At 49.7% G+C, this 24,202-nt stretch overlaps 1 protein-coding gene across 3 annotated transcripts in view; it reads right to left on the reverse strand.

The window, feature by feature from the left end:
* Positions 1-24,202, reverse strand: part of ANKHD1 (ankyrin repeat and KH domain containing 1) — a 1,723,611-nt gene that overhangs the window by 997,228 nt on the left and 702,181 nt on the right. For all 3 annotated transcript variants that reach the window (XM_069652665.1, XM_069652666.1, XM_069652664.1), the window contains exons 12-14: positions 1,129-1,256; positions 884-1,024; positions 173-275 (exon numbers count right to left, since the gene is read on the reverse strand). In XM_069652665.1, coding sequence (XP_069508766.1) covers positions 173-275; positions 884-1,024; positions 1,129-1,256 — 372 coding nt within the window. The remainder of the gene's footprint in view (positions 1-172; positions 276-883; positions 1,025-1,128; positions 1,257-24,202) is intronic.

The raw sequence follows: 24,202 nt of genomic DNA on the forward strand, positions 1-24,202 counted from the left end.
AAAAGGGCAATGGTCTTTAGTTTATTTTATCATGGTAGCATGTCTCATTGTTATAAAGTTCTCAATTTTGAATGTGCTACAAGATCTCACACATAGGCAGAGGTATATTCATGGCTTATCAATGATAATGAAGAACAAACAATAGTCTATATGATGTTAACTGCATACTAACCTTTATCTACTTCCAGAAATAAATTTGTTTCATCATGTGGAGCCTTGTCTGGTTCTTGTGGTGGAACCACCATCGCAAGTGCATGAATTGGCACACGTGGAACCTAAATACAAATCGCCAGAAAAAATAAAATAGGTTTAACATCATAAAGTACATTGTTTAAATTGAAGGCTTTTGTAAATTGAATACATTGAAAAGTATCAGTAGCCTAATTAGTCTATATTTGTATTAAGCACAAAATACCCAGAGTGTCTAAAACCGCATAATAAAATATCAATGCTCTTTTTTCAGCCAGGATATCAGATTTTGCTTTTTAGATAAAGGCTACAATTTGTTTGTTTTGCAATACTGTGTTATTAATTTGGTTGCAAAATAAACCATGCTCCAGAAAGCCAGTGACCTAAAATAATATCTGCACATACGGTTATTATTATCATTATTTAATTTTTATAATGTGGAACGCGCCTGGGGGCCTCAGTGCGCAGAAGAATACGTCAGGTCCAGCAGAAGGAATGGGTCAGACCAGGCATCAGCCGGAAGGAGGAAGGACTAATCATTAGAATTAAACAAATGTCTTTTGTGCCTTCTTAAAACTACCTGTTTACAATGAAATAATTTAAAACCATTTTTAAAAGGTAATTTATTCTCTAAAGCCAACATGTTCACACAGTTAAGTATTATTATTAGCTAGTGTTAACATATTACAACTACCTGAGATTGATCAGAAGATGGTGTAAGTGAAGGCAGGTCCGATGTTGAAACTGGCAGAATATTATTGGGATAATCCAGCAAATAGGACACAACATTCGTATGACCACCCTTTGCTGCTTCTATCAACATTGTCGAACCATCCTGTTATGGCAAAGCAAATTAAGTCAGTAAAACCTAATGCAATATAGCTGAAAGCAGTTTTAAAGACAAGTTCAACAATGCGATTAACAATTTCAGATAACTACCTTTAGTCTGTGTGTTGGGTCTGCGCCATGTGCCAAAAGAAGTTCAACAACTGCAAGGTGACCTCCTGCACATGCCAGTGACACAACCGTGTGATCATTATTGGCAGTTGATCTGTTCATATTCGCACCTATGAAAAAACAAATATAAATCTGGACAATGATTTTCAGATACATGCTTGTTATTTCAAAACAAATCTACACTGTAAAATGACAACCAGCAGAGTATTCTCAAATATTTGTTTTAATTAACTGGCGGCTGGTATCCATCAACCAGAGGCTAATGAAATTGTGAATGGGTTTGCCTGGCTGTACAGGATGCCAATGGTTATTTTAGCGCAGATCATAAAGTGCGAGTAAAAATTAAAGCTACTCACCATAGTGACTAGAGTACTCAAGTCTTTAGTCCCCTTTCCTCCAGCCTTGTGGGTGTCCCCCAAGATGGGGATGGTACTGGATCCTTTGGCAGAGATGAATTCAACTTCCCCCTTTACATTTAGTATAGTGTGCAACCTCATGCGCGAGTACGACCCTCCGAGGGCCCGCCCTCCGTCACCTCACCTCAGTCCCCCTTCGAACACATCAGACGCTTAGACACCTAGCTACACCCATTACATATTAGCCATTGGCATACTAGCGTGGAAAGGCAGTTGGATATATGGAGGAAAGGGGACTATATTCATACTCTAGGCACTACAGTGAGTAATTAATCATACGTCTCGTCCACTTTCCTCCATCCTTGTAGGTGATTCCACCAAACAAAAATATAGGGTGGAGCTGTGGTATCCTGCCTCATATCTACAATGAAGCAAGATGATTCTTCAGAACCGCTGGGCCAAACTTCGCATCGCGTCTGGAGCTGGTGTACAGTGAGTAGTGCTTACAGAGGGAGTGGCCCAAAAAGCCGCCTTGCTGATGACATCCCAAGAAGCAGGTCTCAAAACACAATGGCCATGGCCTTGGCTCTGACCGCATGGGCATGAATCCCCTCAGGAACAGGTCTGCCCATGGCAGTGTACGCCTCCGAAATGGCCTGCAGCATCCAACAGGCGATGGAGATGGAAGCCTTAGAACCCTGAAAGCAGGGGGAGACGGACCCCCCCCTCAGCCCACCCCCCAAAAGGTCATGAACAAAGCCCTGTAATTCCTGAAGGATTTTGTCAGAGAGAAAACCAGAGAACCCTCTTCAGGTTAAAGGAATGCAGGGCTCTCGGCCTCCAACTGCGGTTCGGGAAGAACACCGGCAGGCAGATCTCCTGATTTCAGATGAAATGGAGAACACTTTGGGCAAGAGTGTTGGGTGAGTGAGCAAGATTACCTTGACGCCGTGAAAGGTGGTGAAGGGCTCACACGAGGACAAGGCATGTAGCTTGCTAACCATGCGCGCAGAGATGATAGCAACCAGTAAAACGGTCTTTAATGTCACCAAGCAGATGTCCACAGAGGCCATCAGCTCGAAAGGCTTGCGCAGCATAAGCTGCAAGAACCACACTGAGGTCCCAAACCGGGTGCGGCCTATGCAACGGCAGAAAAAGCCTCGACAACCCCTTAAAGTGGGCCTTAGGCATCAGGTTGGCCGCAGAAAATGCAAGCACATGGGAATTCTTGTAAACCCCAATGGCCGCCAAATGAATGTTGCAAGTATCCACCAGAACACTAGAACGAGCCCGGTGTACTGAAAAAGCCAGTACATCATCCAGAGGACAGGTGACAGGACCAGCCCACTGTCACGAGCCCAATGGCAAAATATAGTCATCGAAAACATTAGCATGTTGAAGCCTCAGGGGGTCATGAACCAGCCCACCAGCGCCAAGTTGGCCGGGTCCGGCTGTTCTACCACCCACTGGGTCAGAAATACGCTGCTGGAGATCTGAAGGTGGACAGGACCCTGTGAGCACAACTGCAGCAGATCTGAAAACAAGGGTCGCGAAGGCCAGTGGGGTGCAATCAAGATGCTGCAACCTACCGAAGCCCGAAACCTGCAGAGGGTCTGTTGGAGCAGAGGGGTGGGCAGGAACGCATAACACCTGCAGCCTTGCCAACAGATCTTTAAGGCATCTCCCAAAGACCCCGACCCTGTCTTGTAAACTGGCGGCACACGTAATTCAGAGGGGATGCAAACCCCCAATGCTGGAAAAGGGGCAACAAGGAGTTGAGAAAGTGGTGAGAGCATTAGGAACTGGTGGTTGCTGCGCCTTAGTCCTTGTATGATATCTAGGCTATGTTAGCGGCCGGTTGTAGGAACCAAAAGGGACTGTGCTCTAGCGCCCCAAATCTAGGTTAGGTAGGTTTGTGTTGGGTTCCTACATGGATGGCGCCAGTACAGATCCTTGTGAGCACTTGCTATGTTCACTGGAAATCATGATGGGTATAGTCCACGCGTTTGGTTGTGATATCATAGTGGGTTTTTATATACCACCAAGGGAGCAGACACATATTTAGACCATCAGAAGGTCTTTATCAAGGCTAGAAAATTAGGTATATGATATGATAGTTTATTTGGAACAAGTTACTTACCTGTAACTGTTGTTCTCCAGCATGGGTCTGGCATGGATTCACATGCTCATGAATATTCCCCGTCGTCAGGCTGGGAATCCTCGGTAAAGAAAAAATCAGTATCAGTTTCGTTTCTGATCTGTCTTACGTAGTAGTAACCAATCACTGATCTCTGCGTCATACTGACCACAGCCAATGACTGCCCTCTACCTAAGCCCCGCCTCTGGCAGCCATCTTCAGATTTGGTAGTACGTGAAGTTGCAGTATGACCAAGTAAAGAGCCGCAGAGGGGTAGGTGGGAGGTTTCGCATGTGAATCCATGCCAGACCCATGCTGGAGAACAACAGTTACAGGTAAGTAACTTGTTCCTTCTCCACCATGGGGTCTGGCATGGATTCACATGCTCATGAATAAAGAATACATAGCAGTACACACATGCACAACCACAGGAGGTGGCAAAGGCTCAACATTAAGCATTACATCAAACTCAACATTAAGCAATTCTTACCTCCTCACCAGGCTCACCTTAGGCGAACAGATTGCGCAGCACTGCTTGGCCGACCCTGGAATCCCAATCGACGCAGTAGAATTTCGTGAAGGTGTGCGTCGAGCTCCACGTAGCAGCCCTGCAGATGTCCAGCAAGGGCACACCAGATAGGAACGCCGTGGTAGCTGCGATCGCTCTGGTGGAATGGGCTCTCGGACGGCCAGGCAGCGGTCGGTTTGCCAACCGATGACAGTACATGATACAGCCGGAGAGCCATCTGGAAATGGAGGGCTTTGAGAGAGCCTTCCCCTGATTGACAGGTCCAAAGTTCACAAAAAGTTGTGACGTCTTCCGAAAACACTTCGTGCGGTCCACGTAAAACTTCAGCGCTCTAGCCACATCCAGCGAGTGCAAAGTCCTTTCGGCCGGCGACGAAGGCGACGGGAAGAAAACAGGCAACAACAAGGGTTCGTTGAGGTGGAAGTCCGACGGCACCTTGGGCATGAAGGAGGGGTGCGTCCTGAGCACTACCCTCGTGTCGTGAAAAGTCAAGTACGAGGGCTTGCAGGAAAGGGCCTGGATTTCTCCCACTCTTCGTGCAGAGGTGATGGCCACAAGAAACGCTGTTTTCCACGACAAGAACTTCAACGGAGCCGAGTGTAGAGGCTCGAACAGAGGTCCCATGAGCTTGGTCAGCACCACGTTGAGCTCCAACGCCGGGGCCGGAGCCTTCACCGGCGGGAATGATCTGAACAGTCCCTTCATGAATTCCTTCACCAGACGATGAGACCACAAAGACGTCCGCCCCGTGGTTCTGGTGTATCGGGAGATCGCAGCAAGATGAATCTTGATGGACGCGTGCGCCAGTCCAGCCTTGGCCAGCGTCAGAAGGTGCGGCAGTACCTGGGAAGCCGTAATCCGTTGAGGGTTAATCTTCTGTGCATGGCACCAGACAGAGAACCTCTTCCATTTGTGTCCGTAGCATTTAAGAGTTGAGGACGCCCTGGCCTTTGCAAGAACCTCTCTGCAGTCGGCCGGTATGTCGTATCCTCCAAACTCTAACGCTGCAGGAGCCAGGCCTACAAGTTCAACGACTTCGGGTCGTGATGGAGGATGGCGCCTCCTTCCCTGGAGAGAAGATCCGCGTCCACTGGCAGCTTGATTGATGGGGACGCTGACAAGTCCAGAAGGTCCGGGAACCATATCTGCCTCGGCCACGCAGGTGCGACGAGGATCATCCTGCACCGTGACCTCTTGAGCTGGTTGATGAGCCGGATCAGCAATGGTAATGGAGGGAACGCGTATAGAAACAGGCCCTCCCAGGGGAACGAGAAAGCATCGCCCATGCTCCTCGGCTGGGGAAACCTGCTGGCGAACCTCCGGCACTTGGAGTTTGTTGCCGTTGCGAACAGATCGATCTGGGGAGTGCCCCACCGTCGGAAGAGGCGGTCCACTAGGTCCTGTCGCAGTTCCCACTCGTGGCACGAGCGCAGCTCTCTGCTGAGCGAGGCGGCGATGGTGTTTTTTATCCCTGCCAGATGAAACAGCACCAGAAACATCCCTTGGGCGACGGCCCAATGCCACAGATCCTGCGCCTCCTTGGACAGGGCTGGGGATCTGGTACCGCCCTGCTTCCTGATGTAGAACATTGTGGTGGTGTTGTCGGTGAAGATCCTCACTACCTTGCCCTTGAGGGACGGAAGAAAGGACCTGAGGGCCCAAAACACTGCACAGAGCTCCAGGACGTTGATCTGGAGGGACTTCTCCGTCGGAAGCCAAAGGCCTCTCGCGTGCAGATTTTCGGTGTGCGCTCCCCACCCTTCCAGGGAGGCATCGGTGGTCACTGTCTCCTGGTGGCCGGGGGTCTGGAAGTCCATGCCCGCCGTCAGATGCGCGCGGGTGCCCCACCACCGGATCGCTCGTCGGAAACTCTCGTCGAGTGTGATCCTCTCCTCGAAGCTGCCCGTCGTCTTGATCCAGCGCGCGTCCAGGAACTCCTGCAACGGGCGCATCCAGAGCCTGCACAGGCGGATGAGATAAATGCAAGAAGACATCATTCCGAGGAGGGACTTGATGGACCTCACCCTGCCGCGTCCGCAACCAGCATCCGCTGCACCTTGCCCAAGATGGCCCTCGTCCTTTCCTACGACGGAGAGGCCAGAAGCGACACTGTGTCGAGCTTCGCTCCCAGAAACAGTGCGTCTTGCGCGGGCACCAGGTGGTACTTGCCGTAGTTTATGGAGAATCCCAGGTCCGTGAGCAGTTGGACGGTCCTTGCCGTGTGGTCCACGGCGAGCTCCTTCGTCTTTGCTCGGATGAGCCAGTCGTCCAGGTAGGGGTAGACGTGGATCCCCTCTCGGCGCAGCTGTGCCGCCACCGGTGCGAGGCACTTGGTGAACACCCTGGGTGCCGACCTCAAAGGGAAGGGCTCTGAACTGGTAGTGACGCCCTTGGACCATGAACCCGAGAAACTTTCGGTGTCCCTTTAGGATGGGAATATGGAAGTAGGCATCCTCCAAATCAAACGACGACAGGAAATCGCCCTCCTCCAGTTGACCCAGGACGTGTTGGAGGGTGACCATCCGGAACTTCTGTGCCTGGATGAATTTGTTCAGTCGTCGTAGGTCCAGGATGGGACGCCATCCTCCCGTCTTCTTCTTCACGAGGAAGTATCTTGAGTAAACTCCGGAGCCCCGAAGCCTCTTTGGGACGAGCTCGATGGCACCCTTCTTGAGCATGGCCTTTACCTCCAAGAGAAGTTGAGGGACGTGATGTTCTTTCCTGGCCACAGGGGGGACGGGCGGGCACCTCTTTAGAAACTCGAGCGCGTGACCCTGAGCTAGGGAGTCCAGCACCCAACGGTCGGTGGAGATGGACTCCCACACGCTGACGAAGCTCGCCAGCCGGCCTCCCACCGGGGTGCTTCGGTGGGGGCCCGACCCCGCGGCCGGTTCAGTCCTGCTTCGACGAGGCTTTGCCGCCTTGTCCTCCTTGGCGACGACGTCGGGGTCCGCCTGACTTGCCTCGTCCCCTGTCTTCCTTTGAAGACGAACGGGCCGCTTGACTGTAGGTGGAAAATCCGCCGCTGGAACCTTTGGAGGCACCCTGTTTGCCTCCGCCGCCCTGAAAGGGCGGCCGCCGCTCCGAAAGGGCGGCCGCCGCTGCTGGAGAACCCCAAGAGCCCGGGCCGTCTCCGTGTCTGCCTTGATGGCTTGAAGGGAATCGTCCACTGTTTTCCCAAACAGGTTGTTTCCGTCGAAAGGCATGTCCAAGACTATGGTCTGCACGTCCTGATGGAAGTCAGTAGCCTTGAGCCATCCACGCCGCCTAAGGCACACGCCGTTGCCCAACTGGCGAAATCCAGTGTCAGCGATGTCCGTCACAATCGTAATGGCGTGGTCAGACGCCACCTCTCCTTCCTGCAAGATCTCTAGGGCTTCCGCCCTCTTGTCGTCTGGTAGGAAGTCCAGCAGGGGGGCCAGTTTGTACCACAACTCCCTGTCGTAGCGGGCTACGATAGGCAAGGCGTTGGCCGCCTTAATCGTCGTCGCTGCCGACGAGATGACCGTCCCATCTTGTCTAATTTCTTTCCCTCGCCGTCCGGCGGGGAGGTTGACGTAGAGGCCGCGCCCGCCCCCCCGCTTTCTTAGTGGCCGCCGCGGAGACGACCGAGTCCGGGGTCGGCTGTGCCCGAAGGCACAAGGGGGCCGCGTCGGGGACCCGGTACTTCTTCTCGTACCGATCCCTTCTAGCCGGCGTCGTGGATGGGTTCTTGAGGAGGGCGAGGCCCTCATCCCAAATGTCGTCTAGTAGAGGTACAGCGAGGACCGTCTTCCTCTTGGTCTCGCGCCGTTGATAAAGGAAGCCTTCCTTCTTCTCTTCCGGGCAGAGCTGGAAAAGCTTGGATGCCCTGGTGATCATGGAGTGAAACGACCCAATCTCGTCGGGCGGGGAAGCCCGGGTGGGAGGTGACGACGGGAGATCCTCGTCGTAAACCTCGTCGTCTGTACCCGTCGCGGCCGTGTCAGTCCCCGTATCATCCCCACGTGCCGTGGAAGGGGAGGAGGGTTGAACAGGGCACGATGGCTGAAAAGGAGGTGGAGGATGAATCCTTCTCTTAGGGGGGAGGGCTCCCAAAAGGGCCTGGCTCCGGGTCCCCCGTCGGGAGCGGTTCCTCCGTTGGCGGTAACGGCAGTCTCGTCCTCATCTCCGAGCATAAGGACTGTATAGCCAACCAAGTGGCCGCCGAGTTGTCTTGCGGCACTGGTTGAGGGAGATCTGACTTGCGATCAGGCGCCCCATCGGCATCCTCGACGCCCTCGTCGTCTTCCACGTCGGGGTCCCTCCCGACAGGATGGCCTTCTTCCACGCCAGAGCCGTGGCCTAAGACTTCGATCAGCTCCTCCTCAGAGGTTGAGGCCGAGTCCACGACGACCTCCTGCCCCCCCCTTCTTCTCCATCGGAGGTTTCACGGGGGTCCTGTTGATGGGCATGAAAGGACTCCCTCCGCGGTGGCATCGAGATTCTGGGCCTCGGGGTCGCCACCACTGGTGTAGCCTCCACAGGCTGAGCCAGGGCCGCCGCGACTGTCTCGATAGAGGCCTTGGCTGGATGGATCAAGGCTTTCACCACCTTAGGTGCGCTCACCGCCTTCTCCTTGGGGGGAGGGTCACCACCTCGCTCCCCCTCCGATGGGGCCTTAGGGCACGACCGGGGTCTCTCCAGGAGTTTCGCCGGGTGCTCAGCCTTCCTCTTACCGGAGCCAGAGCGTTGGCTCGTGGTTGATGGCGCCAGGGAGGATGCGCCCTCCCTGGCACCCGTAGAGCCCGACCGTTCGGCGCTCCCGGTGCCAGCGGACTTGCGGTGCTTGGCCTTCTGTTGGACCCCCGTCGCCGGGGCGCCGTCAAAGGTCTTAGAAGACCGCTCGGACTTCTTCTTCTTCTCGCCTGACGGGCTCTTTCCTTCCAGCCAGTTGGCGAGACGTTGATGGCGGTCCTTCATGGTCCGCTCCGACATATTGCCGCAAAACGCACAGTCCTTCTCCACGTGCGTCTTGTCCTCATGTAGGCAATAAAGGCAAAGGGAGTGTTCATCCTCCTTGAAGACATTCTGAAGCTGGCATCCAGGGCAGACCCTGAACAGCTTTCCGGGCGTCGAGCTTCCCTTCTCCTGGGCCATGTCCGAGATGGGCCTGAGAAACTTCTGGAGTCCTCCAAAAGCGTAGCTCGACGAAATCTTCACCCTTGAGGGGCGTAGACAAATCCGACACGGGTACCCGTTGATCGGATGAAGAAACGGTGGAGCTTGAGGCTCTTTTGACCGAAAAAGGAGAAATTTTTCTGAGAAAAAACGTGAAAATTAGCACCAACGCTCGAGAGCAATAGCACGAGGATCCCAACACTTGAACGTGCGGTAAAAATCTGAAGATGGCTGCCAGAGGCGGGGCTTAGGTAGAGGGCAGTCATTGGCTGTGGTCAGTATGACGCAGAGATCAGTGATTGGTTACTACTACGAAAGACAGATCAGAAACAAAACTGATACTGATTTTTTCTTTACCGAGGATTCCCAGCCTGACGACGGGGAATATTCATGAGCATACCACTTCAGACTTTCCTTGCTTCTGGGGTCTAGCACTCTGTTGAGGTGGCTCAGGCTTGGTCAGTCCTGCAACAGGGAAGTCTGGAAGGATTTTCCTGTCGCTCGGGTCAGACTTAAAAGCAACACACAATCTGGTGTTCCTCTCCCTAATGCAACCAGCTTCGAGAGGATGTCCAGACGGGCATACTTTGGAGTTGATTGGTCCCACCAACTCAAAGGGAGAAGTCATCCTTGCAGGGCTTCTCTAGTCCAGGCAAATTCAGAGCTTCAGCACAGCAGCAGGGTTTCAGGGGGCAAACCAAAGGTCAAGGAGTTGCAGCAGGCATCTCTTCCCAGTTCTTCTTCAGATTCCTTCATCCAGTGGTTGACTCACTTTCAAGCCAAAAAGCCTCTCCTTTTATGCAGGTTTCTCCCTTCATTCCAGACTAGCTGTCAATCACACAGCATTTTGACGAAATGGGCACCCATGGGGGCCTTACTGTGGCTGTGAACGCAGCCCATGGTAAAAACACACAATGGTAGTAAAAAGCAAACCACTGCCACCAGCCATTAACTGTAGAAAGAGTAACCTAAAAATGTTACTTGAGAAACTAGACAAAGGGGAAACTAAGTAACCCCTCCAGCACCCTGTTGTAAGATAGTGTGTGCTGGGTATAGAAAGTAAAGTCAATTTCACGTCACTGCTCTTGGAAACAGTAGTTTCATCAAGAGAAGGTATTTAAACCTTAGGGCAATCTTAGACTTCCTGTGCCACTGCACTGAAGGTGCTGTGTGACACAATATAAAGATGATACCGTTGGAATTTGCCAACCTACAAAGTCAGAAGAAACAGAATAAATTACATTAAAATTACATGAGAGATCAAAAGTCCCAAAGTCTAGTAAAAGAGCTGGGGGGTCTCTAAGGTAGAAGGGAATTAGCACATTTCTGAGAATTCTCCCTAACAGAGGATTTTGCTTTGCAGGCTCACCTCCCCAGCCTCAAAGAGGGTGGCAATTAGGAGAGTTCTCCTAATGTCTACCAACAGGTGAGACTCTATAAAACGATCCCTTGGCATACAGGCCCCAAATCTTCGTAGAAGTATGTACTGCCCAAAGGTTTGGTAGAATGGCAGAGAATCCAGGCTCATTTTACGATGAGGATGTGCGCTGTAGGTAAGTGCAATGAACGCAGTCAATACATAGGTCCAAATAAACTCACACACTTAGTTATAGTAAAATAGACGAACAAGTTACTCACCAAACTAGTAACGTTCTTTCGATGGGATGTTCCTCCAACATATTCCTTATCTTTGATATAATCCATTCCAGCTTGCTGGCTTCGGAATTTGTTTCTCAGTAGAGTGCGCTGCGCGTCGACGTCCCTCGACAGCCTCCGTATCGGCGCCGACGTCACCCTAAGTATAAGTAGACTCACGCAGCGTCCGTTGCTCCGTTCTATTTTGGAGTTTAGTTTTGCATTGCATGAATTGGTTAGTAACCTTGAAGGAGCGTAAGCTGCAACTACAAGGGAAGTTTTACTGCAGGGATGGATGGGAGGGGCGATAAGGAATACGTCGGAGGAACATCCCATCAAAAGAACATTACCAGTTTGGTAAGTAACGTGTTCTTCGAAGGGATTGTGTCCTCCGACGTATTGCTCATCTTTGATAAGACTCCCATAGCAATAGTATGACGACAAGGTGGGAGTAAAAATGAAAGGTTTCCCTTTAAAGATGAACAGAAGGCAACACAGCTTTTCCAAATTTTGTCTCCTGGCTAGAGGAGGAATCAAGGCTGTAAAATTTGGTAAAAGTGTGTGCGGACGACCATGTGGCAGCCGCACATATGTCCTTAAACGGAAACCCTCTTTGGAGAGCCAAAGAGGCTGCGATACCCCTGGTTGAATGAGCCCTATGATGTTGAGGGGGCTCTTTCCCCACCAATTTATAGCGTTCTATAATGTTTAAATAATCTGTTTTGAAATGGTTTGTTTTGTAATTGGCAACCCTAATTTGTGCACTGCATATCCAACAATTGGTCTGTTTGTCTGATTCTTGCCAGTCTGTTATTGTAAAAACTTAAGGCACGCCTTGGATCCAGCCTGTGTAATCTATAGAACGAGGGTAATGTTATTTTCTGAGTAATGTGGAATTCAGAGACCACCTTTTCAGAAATTGGATTACCAAGGGTAATTTGAAATATGAAGGCTCCTCAGCAGTACGCTTAAAGATCGACAGCGCTGTGATATAGCCCTTGATCGTACCAACTTGAAGACCTGAATTTGCTAAGTAAAGCAAGAAAGATAACACCATCGGTGTACTACATAAAAACGGTTCAATATTCTTTTCTCTACACCAGCTGCAAAATTTGTTCCAACGGCAGCGGTATAAAATCTTTGTTGCTGGCCTTCTGGCTGAAAGCAACACCTCCATGACGTCATCCGGGAGATCCCAATCCTTGTTTCTCAACCTTTCAGAAACCAGGCATGAAGGTTGAGGATTCTGATATCCGGATGGAGAACCTAACCTCCCTTCTGCGAGAGAAGATCCTCTTTGCAGAAGGCGAATTGGAGGACAAATGGACATTTCTAGAAGATCTGGGTACCACGTTCTCCTGGCCCAATCTGGGGCAATTAGGATCATGGGTTTCCGGAATCTTCTCAACCTCCTGATCATTTGAGGAATGACGGGGATTGGAGGAAACGCGTATAGAAGTGGATTATCCCAGTCCACTACGAACGCGTCCCCTAGAGCTCCTATCGGGGGAAATTTCCTTGAGCAATACTGATCGCACTTCCTGTTTATGCTGGTGGCAAACAGATCCAGTTAAGGGGTTCCCCAAAGGGCGAAGATCTGTTGAAGGACTTCCTGAGCTAGTTCCCACTCGTGAGAGACTGTGCTGTGCCTGCTCAGAGCGTACGCCGTCAAGTTCTTCTCTCCGGCTAGGTGAGCTGCCGATAGAGAGATTCCTTCTTGAATTGCCCAAAACCAAAGCTGCATTGCCTCTCTGCACAGTGGCAGTGACCCTACGCTGCCTCTTTTATTGAGGTAGTGCATGGCCACTGTGTTGTCTGTCACTTCTTTCCCTGTACTGATGGCAGAAAAGCTTTCAGCGCTAGTCTGATCGCTCTCAGCTCCAATAGGTTGATGTGTAGTCTGGACTCAGATGGAGACCAATGACCGCTGATGGTCAAGTCATTGGCATGGGCTCCCCCACCCTGTGAGTTAAGCATCCGGGACTACTGTTACCTCCGGCTATGGTTGCCAAAACTGTTCTCCTATTAAGATGTTCTCCCGACAGGCCCACCAATGAAGGTCTCGAGCTACTCTGTCCGGGACTTGTAGGGGATCTGACATTTTTCCTGAGAATTGTGACCATTGGGTCCTTCGCGCCCACTGGAGGGATCTCATTCTCAGGCAAGCCTCTGGCACTAGGAAGATGCAGGATGCCATGAGACCAAGCAACCTCAAAAAGTCGAAGGCTGGTAGACGTTGGGCATTTTGAAACCTGGTGACCATCTGTAGAATATCTTGAGCCCTCACCTCTGGTGGCAAGGCTTTTCCCAGGGATGTGTCCAGGACTGCTTCAATGAACTGGAGCCTCGGTGATGGTATCATCTGTGACTTCTTTAAGTTGAGGGAGAAGCCCAGTTTATGAAGGAAGTGGCAAACAATCTAGATGGATCTGAGCTTGTTTCGGGGATACTGCTCTGATCAACCAGTCGTCCAGGTAGGGGTAGACGTGAATCCCTTCCCTCAGACTTGCAGCCACAACCGACATTAGCGTGGTAAAGACCCTCGGGCGGAGGTCAGCCCAAATGGCAGAACTCGAAATTGATAATGAGAGTTGCCGATGTGCAGTTAAAGTGTCGAATTAATCATTTTGAATGCATTAATTTCGGAGAAAAAAAATGTTGAAAAAAAATGAATATTTTTTTATTATGTTTTTTTGGGGGTTGGCTAGTAAAAAAAGGGTTATTTAAAAAAAAAACAGGTGGTCGGGGGGGACACCCCCATTAAAAAAAATTGACTTTTTTCCGACATTATTGATTCAAAATTAAAGCATTCGACATTATTGAATTCGTAATTCTCAATATTAACCCGAGTTGCCCATTGCGAACCTCAGGTATTTCCCGTGTTTGAGATGGATTGGCACATGGAAATAAGCATCCTGAAGGTCTAGAGATACCAACCAGTCCTGAAGCTGGAGGGCCTGAAGGATCTGAGAAAGGGTTACCATCTTGAACTTGTCTTTCCTGAGGAATTTGTTCAATTCTCGCAAGTCCAAGATGGGTCTCAGTCCTCAGTCTTTCTTCTGTACTAGAAAGTAGGGGGAAAACCAACCCTTGTTCCTCTCCGCTAGAGGTACCGGTTCTATGGCACCTTTCTCTAGCAGGTCTGAAATCTCCTGCACAAGGAGCGGGTCTGGAAGCTTAAAAGAGTTGTCCCCCGATGGATGACTGAGGAAAGTGTAGGAAAGGCAGGCAGTAACCTTGGGCAACTGTCTCCAATGCCCAAGTATCTGACTTAATAGCCTGCCATTCTGCCAGATGTTGAGTTAACCTGCCCCCTACTGGTGTCTTGTGAGGGGAGACCTAACAGTGGTTTAGAAGCGGCTGACGCAGATGCGGAGGGTAAAGTAGCACCTGCTGATGCGGATTTTGTACCTTTACCCCGTCCACCACAGGAGAATCGTCTCTGGCCCCTTTGAGCTGGCTGTCCTCTGCCTTTTCCAAATGCGGAGTAAAAACTAAAGGACTTACCCCTCCAGGATGTACCCGAGGGGCGATTTGGAGTTTGCCGGATTGCAGCCCCAAGGGATTTCGCTGCTGCTTTGGATGTTTGCAATTTCTCCAGGCTGTCATCAGCCTTCTTTCCAAATAGAGAAGAGCCGTCAAAGGGCATATTTAGAAGTCTGGCTTGCACATCTGGAGCAAACCTAGACTGGTACTTGCCGCCATGGCCCTGCTGATACTGTCAGCTGAGTCAATGCCGGTTTGAAGGCACTCGCACATTGCATCCTTTCCATCCCCGATGATGTTTAAGAATGCTTCCCGTTCTTCTCCTTCTGGAAGACAGTCAGCCGCAGATGAAGCACACTCCCAAAGTGTGTGGCTGAATCTTGCTAGCGGTCAAGTGGCATTGGTAGATTTCAGCGCCAAACTACATGCCGAAAAGAATTTTTGACATGGTGTCAAATCTTTTATCATCTCTGTCTTGTGGAATGGTAGGGTATGCTGACATACGGTTCGATGTGAAGTTGCTGCCTGCACAACTAAACACTCAGGAGGTGGATGCTTGCTTAGGTATTCAGGATCTGAAGCCGATACTCTCTATTTAGCAGAGAGTGTATTTATTGCAGGGATAACTTCAGGAGTTTCCCCAATTTCAAGATATTTTCCTTTGCAGAGCAGCATGAAAAGGAACAGGGTCTTCCTGGGGTCCTTTATCTAATATATCAGTAAGGTCATCTTGCTGAAAAGAAGGAGTAGGTGTAGTCCACCCCATAAACTCAATTATTCTAGCCATAAGGGCCCTGTAATGTATCTCAGCATGTTCTCCAGGGTCTGGTTTAGCAAACTACTTCTGGAGAAGTATCTATACGACTTGACTCATGCAGAGACTCCTGAAGATCTTTTAACCTATTTTCTTCAGAGATTAATTCCTCTGGAATGGGTATTGTAGTCTTTTGCAGACCAAAAGGTCTCTCATGGTCAGAGTCCTCCCCTTCCTCATATATGGAGGAAAAGGCTCTAAAGTAATCAGACCTAAGATATGCTGTAAAACCCATTTCTAGAGAAGGAGCCAAATTTGTTGTTACTGCCTGAGAAAACGTGGTTGTCGACGTGGACGACATAGGCTTCGACAATCCTGAAAAGGGCGTCGAAAACATCAAAAAAGGCCTCGAACTCCAGAGGACCGGAATCCTACTCGGCGCTGTCGAGATTGTCGATGGCACTCTCGACGTCATGGTCAGGGTTTTCGACATCTCTACTGCCTGTGACGTAGTGGCAGTTCTAGGCTTGTCCTTTATCACGGTGGACAACAGCGTCGAAGACTGCATCGATGAAACAGATTTATGCATCAAAGGGTCCTTCAACAGAGGCGTCGATGATGCAGATTTGAGAGTCGAAGGAATCTTCGATGTCGACAATGTGGTCTTATTGCCTTTGCTTGAGGGTTCATGGCGCTCTCGAGTATTTTTACTCGCCGGGTTCAACGACTCACGGCGTTTTGATTTTTCGGGTCTTTCACCCAGAGTATTACCCTTAGACGTCTCCGAGGGGGTCGAGGCCGCTTTCTCGAAGACGCTAAGCATTTCTTTGTGGAATTCCTCCCACTTAGCCGGAGACCTGTGTTTCGTGGGGCAGGTGACCCTTTCTGGGGAACTAGAGGAAGATGGAGATCTATGACGCCTCTTTTTGGAGTGTCTTGATCTTGAAGAATGATGGGAACCGCTTCGAGATCTCGAACGGGAGTGTTTCTTTTGACGACGAGGAGACGAGTGCCTCGAGACAGCCGAAGAAACTTTTGAAGGGGTAGAAGTTTTAAAAGCTTTACCTCTTTCTAACTTCCCCTTACGCTCCTTCAAGGCTTTCGCCGTCATGGATATACATTCCTCACACTCTGAACAGTGATGCTCCGATCCCAGGCACCACAAACAGATCCTGTGCGGTTCAGTTGAAGACATTTTCTTTCCACAGTCGCAACATTTCTTGAAACCGGACCGTGGAGTTGTTAGTTCGGATGAAGATGCCATTGTGTAGAACCAAATATCTTCGAAGAATAAGAAGGTTTTTATATTAAGAAAACAAATCGAGCGTTCGTTTCCGAGGCACACGAAGCGCGGAAAAACGGAACTGAGCAACGGAAACTGCGCAAGTCTACTTATACTCAGGGTGACGTCGGCGCCGATACGGAGGCTGTCGAGGGACACTGTCTCGAGGGACGTCAACGCACAGCGCCCTCTGAGAAAAAAATGTCCGAGGCCAGCAAGCTGGAATGGATTATATCAAAGATAAGGAACACGTCGGAGGACACAATCCCTTCGAAATGTATTTTATTTACACAAGGGAAAGTTATATTCAGGTATGTAAGTACTATAAACGAATCAAAACAATAGAACACCTCAGCAACACCTTTTCAGGTGAGTAAACCAATAGTAATGCAATGTACCAGTCACGAACACAGTTCAAAGATGAATCAAATTCACTTATTAAAGTCACTCAAAGCATGCTCCGTTCTAAGGAAAAAGGGGTTATTCAGAACCAGCATAAGCAATATACTACTTTGTAATACGTTTAAATGATTCAATACTTCAGAGTTCTTCTAAGTCAGTTGAGCAAAGTGATGTACAGCAGCAGAAAAAGTTTGCAAACATATTACTTTCAAATACGTAGCTTTGGTAGAATAAATAAAAGTCATCAGGGACCTTGGAAAGGAACCCCTATAGTCTCACAAGCATTGGACCATGTCAAGTGTATGGGTGAACACCCAAACACCACATACTGCACTCCTGTAGCACAGGAGTGAAAATGTGGCTTGAGGAAAGTACTACCCCAAGCCCCAAAGTACCTGGGGAGGGTTGAAGATGCAGCTGGATACTTTCCTAAGTAGCAGCGGGGGACCCAGACTACTGTTCCTTGGTCGGGGTGACGAAAATGAAAGCCTGGCAGGGATGTTGCAGCAGCAGCCACGAGAAAGGACCCTCAGCAGGGAATTCTTCATACTCCCACGTTGGTCTGCGGTTTTGGAGTCTTTTCACATGCTCCAAAAGTGAATGATGTCCATCCGTCTCAATTCTCCGGTCCTGCACTCTGGTCAAGGGACTATGAAGGGGAGGGGGAGGGAGTCTTGTCTCTGCAGATCCAACTGGAGCTCCAAGATCTGGGAGGCTTAGTCCACGGGAAGATGATGCATTGTAATTGGGTCGAGGTCCCCTGGTATTGGCGGTTTGCAGGCCAGGAAGGTCACAGCATGGAGGATGGCTTGTTCTGTAGGTCATCAGATGGCTAGTTGGTCCCACCAGCCAAAAGGAAGTAGGAGTCCTCTTCGGAGCTCATCTGTCAATTAAAAAACAGGCTCAGGACAGCAGTGATCCCTTCGCGGTTACTGGAAGGATCAGCCAGCGATTCTGGTGGTCTTCTGCTTCGGATCTTCTGTTTCAGTGGTCAACTTCCCTTCTGCTTCAGGATCCTCACCTTTTATCAAGATTTCCCATTCAAACTCTCCCTGCAGTTTAGAGAAAAGTGCATGTGGCTGTTCAATAAGGACAGCCAGCACCCCAGTAGGAACTGGTTCCTTTCAGGCACATCAGCAGAGAAAGGATAGAGTTTTGGAATCCTCCCATGCTTCCTGTCCTCTGAGACACTGGAGCATCGGCAAGCTACACAAAGGGTTCCCGCCAAAGACAAAACTCACATCAACACCTCCCCCGGCCAGGATGTCGGAAGGAGGACCAAAAAAAGTACAAAGAAATGATGGCCAAAAAAGAAAGGAGCCACAATGTTCGAAAATAGGTGACCCTCCTGTGCATAGCTGCAGCAGTAAATACAGCCTGCGGTGGAACATTGCACAAAAAGTCGGTAGAACAAGTACCCTGCCACCAGCCATAACTATAGGGTTGTTACTGTAACTAAAAGGTTATAGGAGCGGAGAGAAGGGGGATAATCTGTATCCACTCAGCACTCCACATAAAGTAGTGTTTGCTGTTCTCTCCAAAGGAAAAAGCTTAGGAAGGATAAAAAAAAAGTATCTATATCCTTAAGATGATAAGTTCTTCAGGAAAATAAAAGTATATAAAAAGGAGAGCCCAAAGGGCCCCCAGCAATACTGTCCATAGGGTTCTGTCCGCCTTCTGTAGATGCTTGTCCACTTCTACCCTGATTCAGAAGGTGGACTCTGAGGTTGCGGTGGCAGACGCAGAGAGTGACCAATAAATTCGATTTTGTCTCCTGTTTGGACCATTTGTAACAATCATTTGTCGAATGTTATCTTTTGCCAACTGTGTACAGTGTTCACTTATTCGCCCTCCCACAGGGGTTTGATGTGGGCAACGCTCTTCTGAAAATTCCTCTTAGCCTGGGCACTGGCACGCACATTCCTCTGTGTGTGGGGTATCTGGGTTCCAACTATTGGTATCTGTTGCCAGTTTGGTACAAAGTGAGGGACGATCCTGGTTTGTTGAAGGATCCTGTATCTGTAAGAAGCCCCTTGTATCTTGCGGTGGAACCACAAAATGAACGATATGTACGACGTTCCTTATCCCTGAGTGAATTTATAAGCCCTCACTGTATCCGATTTGATACCCTTGAGAAGGTCATCTATTTTTTTTGCCAAACAGGTCTTGTCAATCAAAGAATATGTCCAGAATCTGTCCAGGTATGAAATTGGCAGCCTTCATCCAGGCCTATCTTCTGAGCACTGTGCATGGGCCATTTGTATGAATCTGCATTCAGTCACATCTACTGCAGCGTCAATCCATGGTCGATGTGGCTTCACCCATCCACCACAACGGTCATTGCCTCCTCTTGAACTCCGCCGTCAGATCTTTCGCCAACTTCGACATTTTGAGTCATAGCTCCCTGTTGAATCTAGCCGTCCTTGCTAGTGAGTTACCAGCTCTTACGGTGAGTGACTGTTAGGGGAGTTTGCCTAAAGTACACTTGAGGCAAGACTTCATAAAACTATCCATTTGCATACAGGTCTACTACTTAAGGAACCTTGGTAGAGTGGCAGGACAGAGAAGTCAAGCTCATCATAGGAGGAAGATGTGAGCTGTAGTTAAGTACACTGAACCCTGTTAGTAAAGAAGTCCAAAGAAACAACAATAAAGTTATATTAAAATATATAATTTATATTTACACAAGGAAATCAAAAATATACTCAATTCAAATAACCGACATACTTGCAACTACTTATAACTACTTTTCAAAGGCCACTGCTTAGTTGGTAGTTTCTCGCAGTACAATGGTTACAGAGTTTGACACAAATGACAGTACTGCAGTATTATCGGTACGACCGTGCACTCGCGCAAAAACAAAGATACAGTAACTTTATTTATTTAGCAAAAACACATAAGATAAAGTGTTTTAGGAAGGAAAAAGGTTGGTTAGTCATACAGTAGCAGAGCTTAATGTTCTAGAGACACTTTCTTCGCAAACTAAAGCTTTTATAGTCCGATCCCCAACTATATGCAAAAGTCAGTTTGAAGAGGGCTCAAAGTCTTACGAAGCAGCAGAACAGAAAAAGTCCCTGAGGATACTTTCCGACTCTAGGAGAAGATACTATAAGAGTCAACAACATTGGAGACCATATTAAAGGTCTCACAAAAGAGCCAAGTCAGCGGCTTGGGTCAGAGGTAAGTGTGGATACCCGGGACACCTTCTCACACTACAACACTCTGGAGCGACTTCATGGTATAAGGGGTAAGCAATACCTTTCACCCCACAGTACCTTAGGTTAGAAAAAATGTTCATAGCTGGATTCTCCTCTGTGCAGCAGCGACGAACCTGGTCTCCGGATTCCTCGGTCTGGTGATGAAAGGAAGGACTCTGAATGGAATGTCTCAGCAGCAGTGTCGAGAGAGGACTGTTGGCATGGATTTCTTCATATTCTCTTTTCAGTCTGCGGTTTTGGCGTCTTTTCTGCAGCACTAACAAAGGACGTTGTTTGCTCGATCTACACTGGTGAGGGGAATTGGATAAGTCAGATCGTGTCTCTGATGGTTCACTTCGAGCTCAATAAGGACTTGGACGGATTTGGCCTTTCAAAGACGCACTTCAAATGGGTCTCCTGTTATTCGCGGTCTGCAGCTCTGGAAAGGTATAGCACCTCAGGAGATGGCTCAAATTGCAGTTTGTCTCTCAGGGATCGTTGGTACCAGCAGGCACATGGAAGGAGACCTCTTCGGTGGTCCTGTCGAGTAGAAATCAGGGTCAGGACAGCAGTGGTCGCTTCAAGGTGATGCAAAGGAACTGCAGGCATCTCTGGTCATCTTTGGTTACTTCAGTTTCCAGGGGTCGACTTGCCTTTCACCTCACCTTTTATTCAGTTTCAGCACACACTCCTCTGCAATCTCTCGCAGCAGTTTACAGAAAGGGGCAGGTGACTGTCCAATCAAGACAGCCCACCCGCCAGTCGGCACTGGTTCAATTCAGGCAAACAAAGGTTAGGGGAGTGAAAAACTCCTCCGCTTCCTGCCGGCCCAGACACACTGGAGCCTAGGCGGGAACACCCAAGGGCTATCCTTTTTATATTCTTTTATTTACCTTGAGAATTACTGTTCTCAATGTTAGGATACTTTAGACTTCTTAGCTTTTGAGAGATCAGCACACACCACCCTATGTGGAGTGCTGAGGGGTTACCTAGAACCCCCTTTCTCTTTACGCCTGTAACATTTCTGTTACAGTAACCACCCAAAACCTAAGGCTAGTGGCAGTGGACGTGTTCTACTGACTTTTGTGCTATTTTTGCTCACCAGCTGTATTCACTGCTGTGACTATGCACAGAAGGGTCACCTTTGTTCCAACAAGGTGGACTCTTTTTTCGCAAATTTCTTCTATGGCTGGCCTTTCTTGGGCCGTCTACCATCCTAGGAGGGGGAAGGTACTGGTTTGAGTTTCGTCTTCGGCAGAAACCTTTTGTGTAGGCTGCCGAGGCTCCAGTGTGTCTGCGAAGAAGGGAAGCATGGGAGGATCCTGAAAATCCACTATCACTTGTCTTCAGGTGTGCTTGAAAGGAACCAGTTCACTCTGGAGAGGGCTGGCTATTTGAACAGCCAACTGCCCCTGTCTGTAAACTGCAAGGAGAGCTTGCCGACAAGGAGTGAAATTCTGATAAAAGTTGAGGTTCTGGAGGCAGAAGGCAAGTCGACCACTGGAACAGAAGATCCGAAGATGATGACCAGAGAGGCCTGCACACAATTCCAGCCACCGCGAAGAGAGCCCTGCTGTACTGATCCCGTTTTTTGAAACAACAGAAGAGATCCAAAGAAGACTGCTTTCCTTTGGCTGGTGGGCCCCAACTAGCCAAAGGATGGCCTGCAAAACGAGCCATCCACCAACGTGCTGTGACATTCCTGTGCTGCAAACCGCCAATACCAGGGGACCTCAGACCAAATTTCAGTGCATCGTTTTCAAGTGAACGAATCCTCCCAGAACTTGGGTGAGCTCCAGCTGGATCGCCAGAGGCAAGATCCCCCTCCTCAAAGTCCCCTGACCAGAGTGCAGGACCCAAAAAATCTATGCGGATTCACCGGGCAGTAACCGTTCATATCCTTGGAGCCTGTTAAAAAGGAACCAAAAATGTGGACCGACATGGGAGTATTACAAATACTTTGCTGAGTCCTTTCTCTTGACTAATGCTACGACATCCCTTCCAGAGTCCCTCCATTTGTCTCCACAACCAAGTAACAGGAGGCCGGGTCCATTGCTGTTGCACTGTGAAAGAATCCAGCTGCATTTTCTTAATTGGTCCACAGGTACTGTGTGACTAGAGGTAGTACTTACCTCATGCCATTTTGTCACTCCTGTGTGCTGGAGTGCTGGTACTGGTGTTTGGGTGTTCACCCATACCGTTTGTTCAGGCCTAATGCTTGTGCACATCTACTGAGCCTTTACCAAGGTCCCTGATAACTTTTTGACCAACAAATGAGGAACAAGTTACTTACCTTTAACTGTTGTTCTCCAGCCTGGGTCTGGCATGGATTCACATGCTCATGAATATTCCCCGTCGTCAGGCCGGGAATCCTCGGTATAGAAAAAAATCAGTATCAGTTTAGTTTCTGATCTGTCTTTCTTAGTAGTAACCAATCACTGGTCTCTGAGTCATACTGCACCCAGCCAATGACTGCACTCTCCCTAAACCCCGCCTCTGGCAGCCATCCTAAGATTTGGTAGCACGTAAAGTGGCAGTATGACCAAGTGAAGAGCCGCAGAGGGGTAGGCGGGAGGGTTCGCATGTGAATCCATGCCAGACCCATGCTGGAGAACAACAGTTACAGGTAAGTAACTTGTTCCTTCTCCAGCAAGGGGTCTGGCATGGATTCACATGCTCATGAATAAGAGAATACATAGAAGTACACACATGCACAACCACAGGAGGTGGCAACAGGCTCAACATTAAGCAATACAACTCAACATTAAGCATCTCTTACCTCCTCACCAGGCTCACCTTGAGCGAACAGGTTGCGCAGCACTGCTTGGCCGACCCTGGACTCCTCCCTGGAGTCCCGATCGACGCAGTAGAATCTTGTGAAGGTGTGCGTCGACCTCCACGTCGCAGCCCTGCAGATGTCCAGCAGGGGCACACCAGACAGGAACGCCGTGGTAGCAGCGATCGCTCTGGTCGAATGGGCTCTCGGATGGCTGGGCAGCGGTCGGTTTGCCAACTGGTGACAGTGCATGATCCAGCCGGAGAGCCATCAGGAAATGGAAGTCTTCGAGAGAGCCTTCCCTTGATTCACAGTCCCAAAGTTCACAAACAGCTGTGATGTCTTCCGAAGACTCTTCGTGCAGTCACCGTAGAACTTGAGCGCTCTAGCTACGTGCAGCGAGTGCAGAGTCCTTTCAGCCGGCGACGAAGGAGACGGGAAGAAAACTGGCAACACCAAGGGTTCGTTGAGGTGGATGTCTGACGGCACCTTGGGCATGAAGGAGGGGTGCGTCCTCAGCACCACCCTCGTGTCGTGAAACGTCAAGTATGGCGGCTTGCAAGATAGGGCCTGGATCTCTCCCACTCGTCGTGCGGAGGTCATGGCCACGAGAAACGCTGTCTTCCATGACAGAAACTTCAACGGTGCCGAATGCATAGGCTCAAATGGGGGCCCCCCATGAGCCTGGTCAGCACCACGTTGAGCTCCCACGCCGGGGCAGGGGCCTTCACCGGCGGGAATGATCGGAGCAATCCTTTCATAAATTCCTTCACCAGTCGATGAGACCACAAGGACGCCCATCCCGTAGTTCTGGTGTATCGTGAGATGGCGGCCAGATGTATCTTGATGGAAGCATGAGCTAGTCCAGCCTTGGCCAATGACAGTAGGTACAGCAATACTTGAGGGGCCGTAATCCGCAGAGGGTTAATCTTCTGTGCACGGCACCAGACAGAGAACCTCTTCCATTTATGTCCGTAGCACGAGAGTTGAGGACGCCCTGGCCTTTGCAAGAACCTCTCTGCAGTCGGCTGGGATCTCGTACCCTCCAAACTCTAGTGCTGCAGGAGCCAGGCCTGCAAGTACAGCAACTCCGGGTTGTGGTGAAGAATGGCGCCTCCTTCTCTGGAGAGAAGATCTGCATCCGTTGGCAGCTTGACTGGTGTGGACGTTGACAAGTCCAGAAGGTCCGGGAACCAGCTCTGTCTCGTCCACGCCAGTGCGACGAGGATCATCCTGCACCGGGACTTCTTGAGCTGGTTGATGAACCGGAGCAGCAACGGCAGCGGAGGGAACGCATAAAGAAATAGGCCGTCCCAGGGGAACGTGAAAGCATCGCCCATGCTCCTCGGCTGGGGGAACCTGC

Source organism: Ambystoma mexicanum, chromosome 3p (genome assembly GCF_040938575.1).
Source record: "Ambystoma mexicanum isolate Mex_15411 chromosome 3p, UKY_AmexF1_1, whole genome shotgun sequence".
NCBI lineage: Eukaryota > Metazoa > Chordata > Amphibia > Caudata > Ambystomatidae > Ambystoma > Ambystoma mexicanum.